General features: G+C 41.2%; 1 protein-coding gene across 1 annotated transcript in view; it reads left to right on the forward strand.

The window, feature by feature from the left end:
• Positions 1-1,474: 1,474 nt before the first annotated feature.
• The window catches only part of cntn3a.1 (contactin 3a, tandem duplicate 1), a 65,366-nt gene continuing 52,049 nt past the window's right edge, over positions 1,475-14,791 (forward strand). Inside the window, exons 1-3 of the mRNA XM_053425082.1 lie at positions 1,475-1,529; positions 10,294-10,426; positions 13,315-13,490. Of these exons, the coding sequence (XP_053281057.1) occupies positions 1,475-1,529; positions 10,294-10,426; positions 13,315-13,490 (364 nt within the window). The remainder of the gene's footprint in view (positions 1,530-10,293; positions 10,427-13,314; positions 13,491-14,791) is intronic.

Consider the following 14,791-nt stretch of genomic DNA (forward strand, 5'->3'; position numbering starts at 1 on the left):
GCTCTGTTTTGTGTAAAGACACCGTGTGGAGTAATTTATGCAGCGCATCTCTCACAATTATTCCCTCAAAGGAGGAGCACTCCAAAAATATCCAGGAGCACAAGAAGGGATTTGCAGTCTCTCTGTTTTATTATTAAAAGCCAACATTTACTCATAACATTTGCATCCTAATAACTCCAAGATAAGTTGGAACTAAGATGACACTCCAAACCCAATCTCCATAATGAGATTTATAGGGGGGAAGTGTTGCCTTTAATGGTTTAGTACGCGCAGACGGGAGAGTGGTGTAGGCGAAGGTGTCAGGGACGCACAGTTGATGTATTCACATAAGCATCAGTATGCTCTGTCATGCCTTGCACTGGTGCGCAAATAAGAAGCATACAGATAGCAGGGGAAGTGTGGAACTGTAATCATTCAGTTGTCTCTGCTTATTTTGGGCACTTCCCTTTTTGATAGACTACACTCTATGTTCATATTCATTTTCCTCTCATTTATTTCAGCATGCTGCTGGTGTGCAGTCGGAGGACACGGGGCCATCAGTCAGTTAAATGTACCCAGGGAGAGTCCGCTTGAGCAAAGACAATGGCTAATTTCCTCCCTTCATCCTCTTTCCACTCCATAACCAGCCGGTCGTACACAAACATTTATCCGCTGCTTTAACAGAACGTGTCATAGCATTCAGGAAGTGTGAGTGCATCTAGAGTTTCAGACAAATAAATGCATCCCCGTTTATCAGTGACTGGAGGAATCTGTCTCATTATGATGTCACAACTTCTTTTTTTTTGTGAGACTTCATTTGAGCCTAAGCAGGGATAAATTACGGTTTAGTCCTTGAGAAAATCAATTGTGCGAGTCTCCCCGGGGACGGAAGATGGTTTTGCGCTGCCTACAGTCAGCTCTTTATGTCAGAAATACATAATCCCCCCCAGCTCAGACGAACTGGAGTAGCCGGGACAGTGCTTTATTACATGCTAGGGATGTGTCTGACAACCGGCTTGCTTCTTGTTTTGTCTCAGCAGGTCTGAGTACAAGCAAGCAATCCCTTTATGCTCCCCTTGCACACAGGATCCCTGTTATGCAATGTTAACAACACTGAAACAAATTTATTTTCTAAGTGCTTTGGTTGGACAAACCATTTTTCTGTGTTATCACAAGACGGTGTCGTTTTTTGATTATTCTCTTAGATTTTATAATATCCTATTATAACATAGACCTTATATTAATTGTCACCTTCACCGCCAAAGTGTTTGCAGAGATTAAAAAGCTATTAGCTAAGCTTTTGGGGGGATTTTCGGTCGATTTATATCATAAAATCACTTTCGCAGCAAATATCTGTATATAAATGTCTAATAGATTTCTCACCTCCCCTTCTTTTCATTTTATAGACGAACGGTGAAAGTGCTGCAAAGGACAAAGCCAGGATTCTACACACCTGTGATTGGATGTGAGCTTGTATTGACCTGAGACCATTAAAATGGAGTTGTCATGGAAACTTATACTGCTGCTGTCATTGGTGGAGTGTCTGACAGGTAAGCTGCCCAAACATTTTTATGTTGTTGGCATAGGGGCTACGTGTATTGTTATTTATAGATTTTTGTTTTGTGATGGCGCCTTGAAAATCAGAACAGATGGCACTTACAAGTCAGGTGAACAAACTAAAAGGTTTTGGGGCAAAGAGCGCACCCAAAGCTTTGCACCAATGTTCTTACAAAGGGTAGGAGAGATTCATGTTGTTCAGTATTCTTCCACTTAATGATAAGGGGCTATCTCACTCTTTTCAGGCTGTAAATCCTGTTGAAATAGAACGAGGCAGGTTTTCCTTTTCTCTCAAAGACAGACCCTGCGACGGAATGTGCAGTCATTCATTTTAAAGAGCACTTCAATTGTTACCCTAATTGAGATTGTACTGCTATTGGTACAGATATCTTGCCATTGATCTCGACTTTAATGAGAGACCTAATTGTCCTCTCTTATAAAATGTTCAGGGTCAAACGCTAGTTCCCCTCTGAACGTCATGAGGCTGAGGCTGAGAAGGAGATGAATAAGGGCTTTGTTGCATGAACACAGTGTCTTGAAGGAATGCCTAATCTTTCATGTAGCCTTGCTCTATGTCAGCTGCCCCTCCTCACAGCTGGGACCTACAATAAATAGCGTGCGTACGTGCATGTTTCTGTGTGTTTGTTTGTGCGTGTGTGCGTCTCTTTTTCAAGAGCACAGCAGCACGTTGGCACCTAAATCTGCCTACATGGCAATTAGCACCACTTATCGCTAAATCCACTACACATCAGTGGATGTCTAATGAGGCCTTCATCAGGGAGCCGTGACTCCCTGTGGGATTCGGAGCTACACCACGGATATAAGCTTAGGAAATCCTGCCATAAACCTGACAGAGTGTTGATGTCAGATAGAAGCTTCGAAGAGAGGTCTGTGATACACTAGATTCAAGCCCAAAAAATGTATAAAATAAATAATTTGAAATGTACTAAATATTTTGTTGATGTGTTCAGCTACAGCTATTGTACCTCTGTCCGTCCTGGGAGAGGGAGCCCTTACATGTGGCTCTCTGAGGTTTCCACGTTCTTTTTCTCCCCTGTTCATGGTTTTTAAAATTTTGATTTCTTCTCTCTGGCTGAGGTTTAAGGAAAGAGTATGTTGCACTTTGTTAAGCCCTATGAGACCAAATGTGATTTTTTTATATGGTTTTCTAAATTTGTCTGCAATTGTGATTACATTTAGATTTATCTATTCAAGGCATATTAGTTCTTAACAAAAAGGAGCGGAGGGCAAATCTTTTCTGGAAAGCATTGTGTTGCACAGGCATTGCCTCACTCTCGAGGCTCACAGTCGCAGTTGGTAACACAGAGTAACTGAGCATTAATATTCAGAATGGGCTTACATTACATATGCTCTGCTTGCAAGACAAGTGTGGCGCAATATAATGATAGACCTCCAAAGCCTCTGCGTTCTGAGAAAGTATTTTAGTATGCAGATGTGCATGCTGGGTAGAAACAGCGCAGTGTGAGGGTGTTGGATAGGTGCTGCTTGGTAGGTTTTTTACCCAGACCTGGGAGTTTTTTTTTGTCTTTCTTTAAACAGCAGGTATCAGCTGTGTGAGAGAGCAATGAGGCCAGGGGGAAGTCATTCCCATTGCGAGTTCATCTGGAGTTAACCACCCACCCCCCCTTTCCATTCCCCCTGAGGTTCTGAATGGCCTGAGGCATGGGCTGGTACTCTACAGCCTGTGTGTTTGTGTGAATAAGTGAGTGAGAGAGAGTGAGCGAGGAAGCAAAGAGAAGAGAGAGATGTGGAAGTAGTTTGCCCCAAACAGATACAGCTAACCTTCACGCTGTAAGCTGCTCCCAGCACAGCATCAGGAGGCTTCAGGCAGAAGGGCTTTCACCTAGGCTATATTTACAAAGAGACACAGATTTCCAGGACACATCCATTTTCTTTCAATGACCCATTTTCTGTGATGAATAGAAGGAGAGTGGATTTCTTTACAATTAACACAAAATATATAAAAAGCATTAAAATATGTCAAGGAGGAAAAATAAGCATGAGGAAGGGGGGTAAAGACCCAGCTGTTATGTCAGCTGTACATATTTCTTCTACTGCACTTGCACTAACTATACACATAAATCACTTGATGCAAAATATTAATTTTTCTCTCTTGAGGTGAAATGTTTCAAAAATAATTGGCGGCGGTGCAATCACTGAAACATCTGTAGTCGGCGTCGAAGGGGCTACAATTTATCAGCAGTGGACTCAGAAATGTAAACACACCCAGTGAGATTGCTGTTAAGGCTCCAACCAGCAATCAAATATTTTGTGCTGTGAGAATAATTCATAATCCTTGTCAGAGAAATCATCCACGGCGAGGTGAGTGGGTTTCCACAGTACTAGAATAGTAATGCACAAGTTGTTAAGGTTCGACTCAATCTTCAGGACTTCTTTATAGCTAAGTGACGGGATCAGAATGTAAAGTGTTCAGAAATCGCTCACTTCATACTGGTTAATCAGAAGAAATTATTCAACCAAGCCGGGTTTTCATTTTGCCACTTCTGTAACTTTGCATGGCAGTGTTCATGAAGGGAGCACACTGTACTACTAGAACCTGTGTAAACCGTTATATAGTTTTTCAAGTCCTTCTAAATCAGTACTATCTTGGTCATTTAGAGATAACAAGTCTAATTTATCATTATTATTGTTTCATCAGTTAATGTTCCTGAAGTAATTGTAGTGTCATAGATACTTTGTAACACTTTAAACCATAAGTTGTTCAAATTAACGAAGCCTCTTCCCAGGTTTTGGGCATTTTTGCTTCTTTGGACAAACACAGAAAAAAACTGTAAAAAGCATCTAGATCATTATTCCCCAGCAAATTGATGAATCTTAAGAAAAATAAAACACGTCAAATATTGGATTCAGTCCCTGATCCAGACAAAAAATTGAACGGATTCTTCCTTGACCCATATTGCACCCTTCCACAAAGTTGTGTGGAAATCCGTAATTTAGGTTTTATGTAATCTTAGTTAATAACAAACGATCAAAACATTTACAAACTAACAAGACAAGGGTGAAAACACACCGTCCTTGGTAGAGATAAAAATAATTAATTTAGTACAAAAAATAATTACTTTGGATGTTAATTGTTACACTGAGAGATAAATATGCAAAAATCTGTTTGTATAAATACAGTATGTATTCTCAAGAAATGACAACCTGTGCTTTTAAAAAAACACAGCCGGCAGTCACCACAAGTAAATGCTTTTGGGACAAAGCTCACAATCTTGTTGATTTAAAGCAGGTTCATAGTGAGTGAAAATATGGGGCTGTTTCTAGCCAACATTATAATCTTCTATAACTGCTTCTACTTTGCGCTGTATCCCCATGTGTGTATCCCAGAGATGACTGGTGTTTCAAATATTGACTTACCTCACTGATTCATCAGAACACAGCAAAGGCCTGAATCCTTAAGCAAAGATTTTACTGCATCTTTGAAGTTCTGTGTATACAGTGATGGGGATAACACTCCCCAGTGAGTCTTTCTCTATTGCAGGATGTACTTTCACTTCCTGGGGGAATGTAAAATCATCCAATTTAAATCTGTTTTTGCCGAGTAGGGTAAATTATAGACCCATAATAATTAATCGGCACCATGTATTATTTATTTTAAACACAACACATCAATTATAAAGTAATTTATAGTTTGATATATTTTGACAGGGTACATCCTGTAGCCCGGAGCAGCAGTGTGAGCCACTCTGGCATATTTCAGTGTTACTTTCTCCTGATGCTGCGGTTTTGAATTTCACAACATCAATCAGAGCAAATGAGATAAAATGAGATTTAGGACTTTTTCAAATGTCTCGTCAGGCTTTAGGTTCGATCTTTGAAGAAATAGTGTCATGGTGTGACGAGGAGGTGGAATCAAGAGCAGGATGCAGTTCTCAAGTGGAAAACACAAAAATTAATTTTAATCCAGGTAAAGGTTCTTGAAGTAAAGCATGGTTGAAAAATCGAAGTCCAAATAGTAAATACACAGAGAAATATTAGAAACAATTACAAAGGGAATCACAGGGACTGGAATACACAAGGGAGGCAGGGATTACTGAACACAGGTGAAACACATTGGGAACAGGTGACACACAAGGAGCAAGAATTTAAAATAAAACAGGAATTGGAGAACTGAACCAAATAGGAACACAACCTCGAAGATAAGGAAAACAAGTTAAATGTCCATAAATAATAAAAAAAAGGCAACAACAGAAGATCAGCTCCTTTTTCAATTGTTAATGGTAGCAACAGCAGAATCATGACAAATATCTACAATACACAAGAATCCATTCCACGCGGTGCTCTGTCACAAAATGAAAACCACTAATGGTCAAATTAGGCTCTTTGTTCCTATGGTTGGAAACATTACGGTACAGTTTTTTACTATGATGAATGTTTCCATTAGTACGCACTGTACAGCAGCTGGTAAATGACAAATAACCTTCTAGCCAATCTGGAGGAGGAAAAGGTAGGGATATTACTACAATTAGATGACAAATGGCCTTCTCAGACGCAATATATGTTCCCAGGTTTATGGAGACATTCAATATAGAGAGCAACAACAGAAAAATAGCTTTAATTGGTCTTTCCCATGTAAGGAGTTGGTACTGATCAATTTCTGTGTTTCCCCCAGTGAGCATGGCATTGGATACCATCAATACAACGGGTGTTTATTTCAGCTGCACTGTAGCTGGAGAACGGTGCGACAGGAGTTTCATCCCTCGCCGTACAAACTGTGTCACTGGTATTGTAAGTAGTTTAATTAACAAGCTGCACAGCGTAGCTCACCCCTAGTCCCAGCTTTTCAGTTTTATTTAAGTATGACTGTATTATCCATAAAAGTCTTCTCACCACATCTACAGTACCGAGATCATAAGAAAAGTAGTGTATGAAAAATCTCCTTTTAAAAGTTTTCCCTTTCTGCTATTTTCCTGGTGAAACGTTAAATTATTAATACTTTTTTTGGGGGCAGTTTACATGTTTCTGTTTTTCAAGGATTCCTGAGAAACAAATCCGGCAGACATGTACATACTGATGTGGTTGAATGATCCAAACAACCCCAACCTTCCCCTCCCTGCACTGGAGAAACATTTGCTGCTCCTGAATGAGAGACCTTAAAGGTGTACCTTATCGGCCTGAACAGAGGGGAAAGATGCTTTAAAACGCAAGATTGGCTTTTTTTTATTTGATGCATAAAACCCTGAGCTGAAACGAATGGATTTGGGACCTCACAAACGACTGATACCTCCCCCACAGCCAACTCCCCATGTGCCTGTTTATTCATGCTGAGGTAAGCTGGAGGAATTCATTTGCTGTCAGCTAGTATTGAATTTGAGATTAGTTTTTATTTCAACCTCCAAAACAGCTCCGTCTGCCTTCCACTCGGGCCTCGACGCCGGGTCTTGTGTTGTCTGAGGAGCCTTCGAAAAAATGGCTGCACATATCACCATCTGGCAGCAGGTGACAAATAAGAGGGGAGTCGGCCTCTTTTTATTAAAGATCCTTTCATAATGACCTCCATCTGTGTCCTGCAGCATTGTGCAGTCTACTTCCTGTGAGGACTCTGGATCAGTGCACTTCTCTGATAGAGCACTTTTTCATTTTTTTAAAACTTTCTGTGCTCTAGGGTGGACGGGGTTGGAACTCAAATCCGATTTTCACTTGCGGTTCTTTAACTGATTTCTTCCCTGCTGCTTAGATCATCAGTTATTGTCTTTCATTACCAAGTTTCGCAGTGTGCATGGTCAAGTCAAATATTTAAAAAAAATAGCCAATCTCTCAAAGTCTGTGTGGCACTGTTGTTGTAGTGTGTAGCACCTCAGTGTTTGATTACCAGAAAGCAAGTGAGGAAAAAAAATAAATTCTGGTTTCCCTCCTGCACTTTTCATTTACTCCTGTTTTGGAAACGATAGAGTTTCAGAGAGTTTGCATCAGTTCGAGCGGCGCCCGCGGGCTCGGCCCCTGGAGCGCAATCCCTTCTCATTATTCTGACACGTCATCATAACAGTTGCCATGGCGGTGCCCAAGATCAGGTCAGTTGAGTGCCGCGATAACCGAGAGTTATGGCTGCAGCCAAATATTGGTGTTGAATATTTCCCATTAATTGAATATTGAGCATCGAAGTCATCCAATCCATTAACGGTTTGATTAAGAACCTAATATGAGGCGTCCTTGTGGTTACATTCCAGGTTAAGCAATCCTTCTGCTCTGTTGTTTGTGCTTTAAGTGTTGCATCAGCATGATGAGTTAAATAAGCTTTTTGAACCGCTCAGTAAAACTGCGCTATTTATACAGTACGATTTAACACCTTCAAACATGAGAATAAAGGTAAACAAATTAAATAAACCTCCATGAAATGTTCTCATTGCACTCCAGTTTTTGAACTTATTTTATGTGGTATGGTGTGACATTGTTAATTAATGATTTGTATGTATTTAATAGTATTGCAGTGCAGTTGCAATCCAAGATAACCACTTGCTCAAACGTTTTCTATAGGGTTGGGTGACATGGCCTGAAATTATTTCAACATGAACATTTTCACATAAGTCAATATAATTTCCCCCCCCCCCCTTAAATGTGACATTATTTTGAATTTTAAAGACAGATTTTTGATCCAGAGTGAAGGTTGTGGTTTTAAGCTATATAGCGATATTAAGCCTTGGTCGTTTTGCTAATGATGAAATTTATATTGCAATATATATTGATATTCTCATATCGCCCTCCCCTGGTTTTGTGCAGTTTTTTCAATTATTATAATACGGCTGAATAAATTATACAGGTTAATACACCTTGATTAATTTTAAACTTTTGTTTCTGACCTCTAAACTGCTCAGAGACAGTTAATTAATAAATAACGGGCTGGTTTAGTTTTTTGGGCCTGAATTGCCATCCTTTAATGAGGAAATATGTGGAATGGAAATGTTCGTGACCTGAAATTATTTATCCAAGGTGATTAATATCATGTTTACTGCAGACAAGCTTGTGTACAATGGGAGGGTTTGGGTTTGAATATACAAGAAAAGTCTTCGGATAATCAATCATCTCTCAACGGTGCTTCAGAGGACACGCTTCATCTAACGGAGATTATAATTAGGCGGTCTCTTTATTCTGTGTGTCGTTCTGAGAAGTGTATCCTTGTGGAGAGGAACAATTAGTGTACAAGATCCCTTGTCAAACAATCACACCCTCTCAGAGAATTATTTTGGGTCTTGAGGATAAGCCTGCCCTCCCTGGGTTTAAGACACTTGAAAGAGCTACCTGCCTCTCATACAAATATCCAAGTTATCCTGGCTACGGTATCTTCCCACTTCTGTACCATTTCAGAAATGCAAATGTGCTCTGACGAATCCAAGTGATTTCCCCTTTCATCACGGAAAGAAATGTTGATTCCAGTGAAGTGTTAACGGCCCCATGGGTCACCGTGGGCTTTGCCTGCACAACAAGCCGCTGCCTGGGTCTTTGTTCTGTGAAGAAAATAATCCAACAAAAGCTATAATGTTGTGCCACTCACACCCCACTGTCAACAGTCTGCTCCAGGGCAGGGGGGCGTGGCGGCGTTCTGAGGGACAGCTGCAATACAGTGGGCCATAGTCCATCACATTACATTTCATTTAGCTGAGGCTTTTATCAATAAAAGAGACTTACAATAGTGCATTCAAGGGTACAAACCCAGAACAAACATAATCAAGAAAGTACAATTTCTTCAAAAATAGAGCAAAACTACAAATTGCTATAATTAAGTACCATTTAAGTGATACTAAATTGTTAGTTTTTTTTTAGGCGGGCCAATTTAAAGTGGATGGCGGGCCGCAGATGGCCCGCGGGCCGTAGTTTGGACACCCCTGCTCTAGACAGAAGGTCGGCGGGTTGATTCCTGTTTCCCCCTTTCCGAATGCTGAAGTGTCCATGGGCAAAATACTGAACTGTCTTGTAAAGCACTTTGAGTGGTCATCAAGACTAGAAAAGCTCGACATAAATACAGACCATTTACCATTTACTGTTGATAATGACAATCATAGTCCACGCTGCATATATGCACAGTGAATTACAATGAAATTCAAAGCAATTTACAGACAGCGCTGGGGATTTCTTGTAACAGATGGCATTATAAATAACCATGGGTAGTTGGGATGAAATTTGAAATAAAAGCAATTTTTGTCCCTTTATCTCAGAACAAAAACCTGATCGATGACAAGACACAAAAACACAAACCAACCCGTCACTCAAGCATTTTGAAAACTACTTGATAAATGATAGGCTTCTTTTTGTTTATGATTCACAAAGGAGACCATTTTAATGTTTGAGACGAGAGGATCATTTAGAATGAGAACCTATTACTCTCAGTCTTTGTTGTGTGAGTGCGAGACATCCCTTGGGGAAAGTGGTGATAAGTTTGAAGGGATTAGATAAAATAGTGCTGACGCGTGGCGGCAGTGCAGCGTGCCTCTGACAAGTCTTTACACTCAGATGTTTGAATTAAAATTGCATGAAGGTTAACAGCTGATTATGCAGTACCTCTGGGATCTGGCAAGTTTCTCTTTTTACGACTAATGTAAAAAATGTAGATCCGCGCCACGCAGAGTTATAAAGTGATTCAACTTTCTCATGCGCGCCACAAGAGCAGAGCTCTCTTGCTTCCTGTAAATTTTAAGTCATTTATTTATATGTATAAAAAAGTTGGTTTTCCCGCTCTGCAGAATATCAAAGCTGATTTTGTTTTTCTGTTTCCCCACACAGGAAGTGGAGTCCAGCTTAGGCCTGTGTTCACCAAACAACCTGGCAGCGTGGTGTTCCCCCTTCAAGCTGGCGAGAACCGCAGAGAGGTGGTGTTTAGCTGTGAGGCCCAGGGACACCCCCTGCCCTTCTACAGGTAACACTTGCAGGCATAATTTGATACACGTGACTTTTGTGTGGATTTTGGTTTTGTTACGCTGAACCTTCAGGTAATACCCCAGAGCTTTCGAGTGCACCATTTGTACTAAAAACCTGAGCGTGACTGAATTCATTGTCCTGGGAAAACACGGGGATTCGAGGACCTTATGGCTCGCTGCTGCTCGCCGCCTGCAGTGCTTAGCCTCGCTGTCAGTCATGGTTAACTTGAGAATGATGGATTAATTAGCCTGAGTTGCTCCTCCGCCATATATTTGCATTGTTGGATGACATTGATCGGCTGGAGAGCTTCCTGTCATCAGTATCAGTGACCACTGGAAAAGATCAAGTGACCCCAGATAATCTCGCACCAAAGCTTGGCTGCCATCATGACAGAGATGGAGCGAAGAAGAAGATGAAGAAGAATGAAAAAAACAACTGGCGGAGTATATTTCACTTACCAGAAAAGATGCGGCGCAAGATCTCTTTCCATATCTCTGCTTCGGGCCTGCTACAGTTAATGCTTCATGTAGAGAATCGCTGTCAAAGGCTGCACAGACGGTGCCACCGGGCATCAGATCTGGAGGTTATCGTTACACAAATCGCTTGATAGACGGAGGTGCAGGGAAACAGTAGCTGTTCGCCGCCTTTATTCAGAGCACTGACCCTGTGTGGTTGAGCCGTCCCTCCGGGGGGGTTGTGTTAGAAGCAAATTGATGTCCAGTTCCTCGGCTGCGAAAAACGATGACAAATTAAAACAAATGGCCAGCGATGATCTGGAGTGCATCAAGCGCACACACTATTAATTCTTAATCTATCAAATGGGGCCACATAGATGTTGTACTCCTGTCAGTGTAATTAAATGCAAATTGCAAAGCCAAGCATTTAATGTGTAATAGGTTGAAACGATCTCTCATAACATCAGCATATGCAGCCGTTAATGTGGCTTGAAGATCCTTGGTGCTATGCCTAATGGACACAAATTGAAATGAATGTACAAGATCTTATCACTTGGACAAGCTGGAATACTTATTAAGCAACCAGTCGCTCTTTCACTGTCCAGATAGTCCCACTTTTTTAAAAATTACAACCAATTTAAGAGTTGAATCTGAAAGTTTTTTCCCCCCCTTCTGAGTTCAAGTTCTGAGAGCGTGCCCGGCTCCATATCAAATTAATTTTGCTTTAATTACCTCTTTAATTACAGAGAGTGCCACCAACTGTTTGAGTTTATATACATCATTAAGAAGTGATTTTCAGATTGATGACAAGCTGTTGTGTCGTTCCTTCATCCCTTTGAAAGGATGGGACTGATACTCACACGGACGTATTGCTGTGTTTGTTCGTTCGGCACACATCACAGTGCTGTCATTGCTATGGGTATATAGCTTGTTTTTTCAAAATAAAGGTCACTTGTGGCCACTTTGGAAATTAGTTTTGAAAAAAGGTTGTGGGACCTTGTGAGTGTTCAGCAGTGGGACACCACTTTTATTTCAGGGGCGCCAAGGACAAATTAATTTATCTGAGACTACCCGACGACCACCGCCACATAGAGCTTGTCACCATGGCCCCTGGATTCAACCTCATCTGGAGCCCTTGGAACTGTTCCAGCTGCGACACCAAATTACTAAATCAATCTAATCAGCCAAGCTGCTGTTGAGCACCTCTCTGCTGCATATGCCCCCCCCCCCCCCCCCCCCCGTTCTCTTTCTTCGTCAAACCTGCCTCCTGCTCTGTTTGTCTAAATCTTACCCATGGAAAAACGAGGAGCATTAAGATGAGCTTGAAACCTCAGAGTTATTGTTATTTGTTCCTCAGAGAGCTGTGAATATCTCATTAAGACCAAACAGTCAACCGAACTGCACCTTGTTTATTTGATAAAAAACCTTTTTCCTTTTGCAAATGTCGCTTTTCTTGTTAGACCATGTTTATGCCTTTACTTTTTTCTCATCTCATTCCATTCGCTCCCTGTATGAGAATGAAAGTACTTGCGCGATTACTTTCCCCGAGTGTAATGCAAACAATTTCCACAAGCAGCTGAATACATTAAATGAACCAGAATATGATTAGAAACTTTTCTGCTAAACAAAATCGAGGAGTTTGATGCTTTCCGTGTGTTTTTTAAGCCCTTTGTCGTTCCCAGTTGATGTAAACAGAACTTCTTACTCTGTGTAAGTATTTAGGAAGTTATGGTCACATGCAGACTTTGGTTGAACTGACATCAACAACGCAGCAGGTCCTCCTGGAACACGAGCCGCAATTATGCAAAGTGAACAACTGCAGGCCTTCCTAAATCAAGCCACAGAGACAGACATTCTGCTGCTCTCTCTCTCTCTCTGACACACACACACACACACACACACACACACACACACACACACACACTGGAAAATCACTGGACTGGTGTATTTACGTAAACAAGAGGTTCAATCAGGAGGTGGCTTTATCCCGTGCTTTGCCTGTAGCCAACTTGTTTGAGCAGTGCTGGTACCTGGGTTCCAACCCCCCCCCCCATGTGATAATCACTTGGAGGGAATAGCTTTGATTGCCGGTGAAAGTACAGTCCTCACGGGCATTGATAAGGGAAATGCCACAGGAATTTGCAGAATTTGACTTGTGTTTAATGAGACTACCGGCTGGACTTAAAATTATGTGTTTTGAAATGACCTGCTGCTGATTGCCGACGTTGTGCAGCCGCATGTGTCATGCCTGCTTTCACCAGAATAATGTCTGGTAATAGCCTAGGCCACTGGGCGGTCACTTTTTTACATCACTTCAGTCCTTTTGCATCAGCATCCGTCTGATATCATTATTCTGACACCAGGCACGTGGGGATTTCAAAATACAGGGCACCTGAACTTTCTGTTGTGTGTCACGTGCTTCCATTCACAGGTGGAAGCTCAATGACTCTTTCATCCTGCCGAGACCAGGGTCACGTCACTTTCTCATGGGAGGAAACCTACACATCAGCCATCTGAATAAAGAGGAAGATGTCGGCGTCTATCAGTGCCAGGCATCAAACTCTTTTGGAACCATCGTCAGCAGAGAGTCCAGTCTGCACGTAGCATGTAAGTAGAACGTACACTGGTTTTGCAATTCTCCCAAAGTCTGGTCACACATCTTGAGGTGCACTACTACACACAAAAATAGATGTGGATAGAGTTTTTAGGATTTACCTCAAGTGATGGATAATTCAATGCGTCTGCAGGGGCTACAAGTTTGAAAATCAGAGGGTGTGGAGTTTAAATGAAGTGACCTTATCTGACTTCTGTAGCCCTCTCCCTAACTAGCTAGATCGAAGCAGGAAACTTTAAGCTTGGGCGGGTTATCACAATCAAAATTGTCATATCAGTCCGATTGTGAAAATAAATTCTTTCAAATTTAAAGACCGTTTGTTTGGAAAAATACAGTTAATTGCCGTTTTTAACACAATTTATGCGAGGAAAATTACAAACACTGGCCAAAGAGCAAAACTCTGCGATAGAATATAAAAAAATGTAATGTGATATAGCTATCACAGTGCAGGGAAATTACACAAGAGACAAGTTTGTTTGCCAACAACAGTTTTCAACACGTTAATCAGGATCATTGTATTTTACTCGTGTTGTTACTTGTAACCACAAATTTTCAAAACCCTCGATATTGATTATTCTTATTATCACAAACAATCTGTGTTACGTTCAGTTTTATTATTTCACCTCAGTTAAGTTTCGTTCACCTCAAACCGAGTTCAGCTCTTTTTGAGTTCATCTCAGTTTTTGTTTGCTTCAAAAAGTAAAAGTTTAATTAAGCATCAGACGTTTTGGTTCACTGAAACTATAATGACCCAGTAGGATTCACTGGAAATTGTTTGTTGTCAGATCTTCACTAACAAAAAAACAACCAGCGACAGGAGACTCTTACAGTAGGCCGATACAGTTAAGGTTACTAATGAGAAAACGAGTTACTCACATTATCATATCCAGTCGTATAATGGCAAAACTTAATTTTTTTCTTTAACAATGATTAAAGCTCCTCTGCCGGTGTTTACTTTGTCTGGTGCTTTTAAACTTCTCACACCCTTGTGATGAAGACTGCGTTGTTGTGTGGTGGGCCTTGACAGACCCCAGTGTGGTTGATGCTTTACAGCCTCCATCTATCACATTTTATAAGACCTGAGTCTGAGGCCTCTCTGATGGCAAGGTGAACTTGAGGCCTCCACTCTTGATGGGCAGCCCATATCAAATGACAGCCCTTATATCTGTGAACAGATGGTGCAGCTAGATTGAATTCTGATGTCTGTGTCTCTGCCGCAGCAGACAGGGAGATGATGCTGGGCAGCGAGAGAATCAGAGGTATCCATCTCGCCACTGCTGGCCGCGTCTTTGTC

Source organism: Pleuronectes platessa, chromosome 6 (assembly GCF_947347685.1).
Source record: "Pleuronectes platessa chromosome 6, fPlePla1.1, whole genome shotgun sequence".
In the NCBI taxonomy this organism is placed as follows: domain Eukaryota; kingdom Metazoa; phylum Chordata; class Actinopteri; order Pleuronectiformes; family Pleuronectidae; genus Pleuronectes; species Pleuronectes platessa.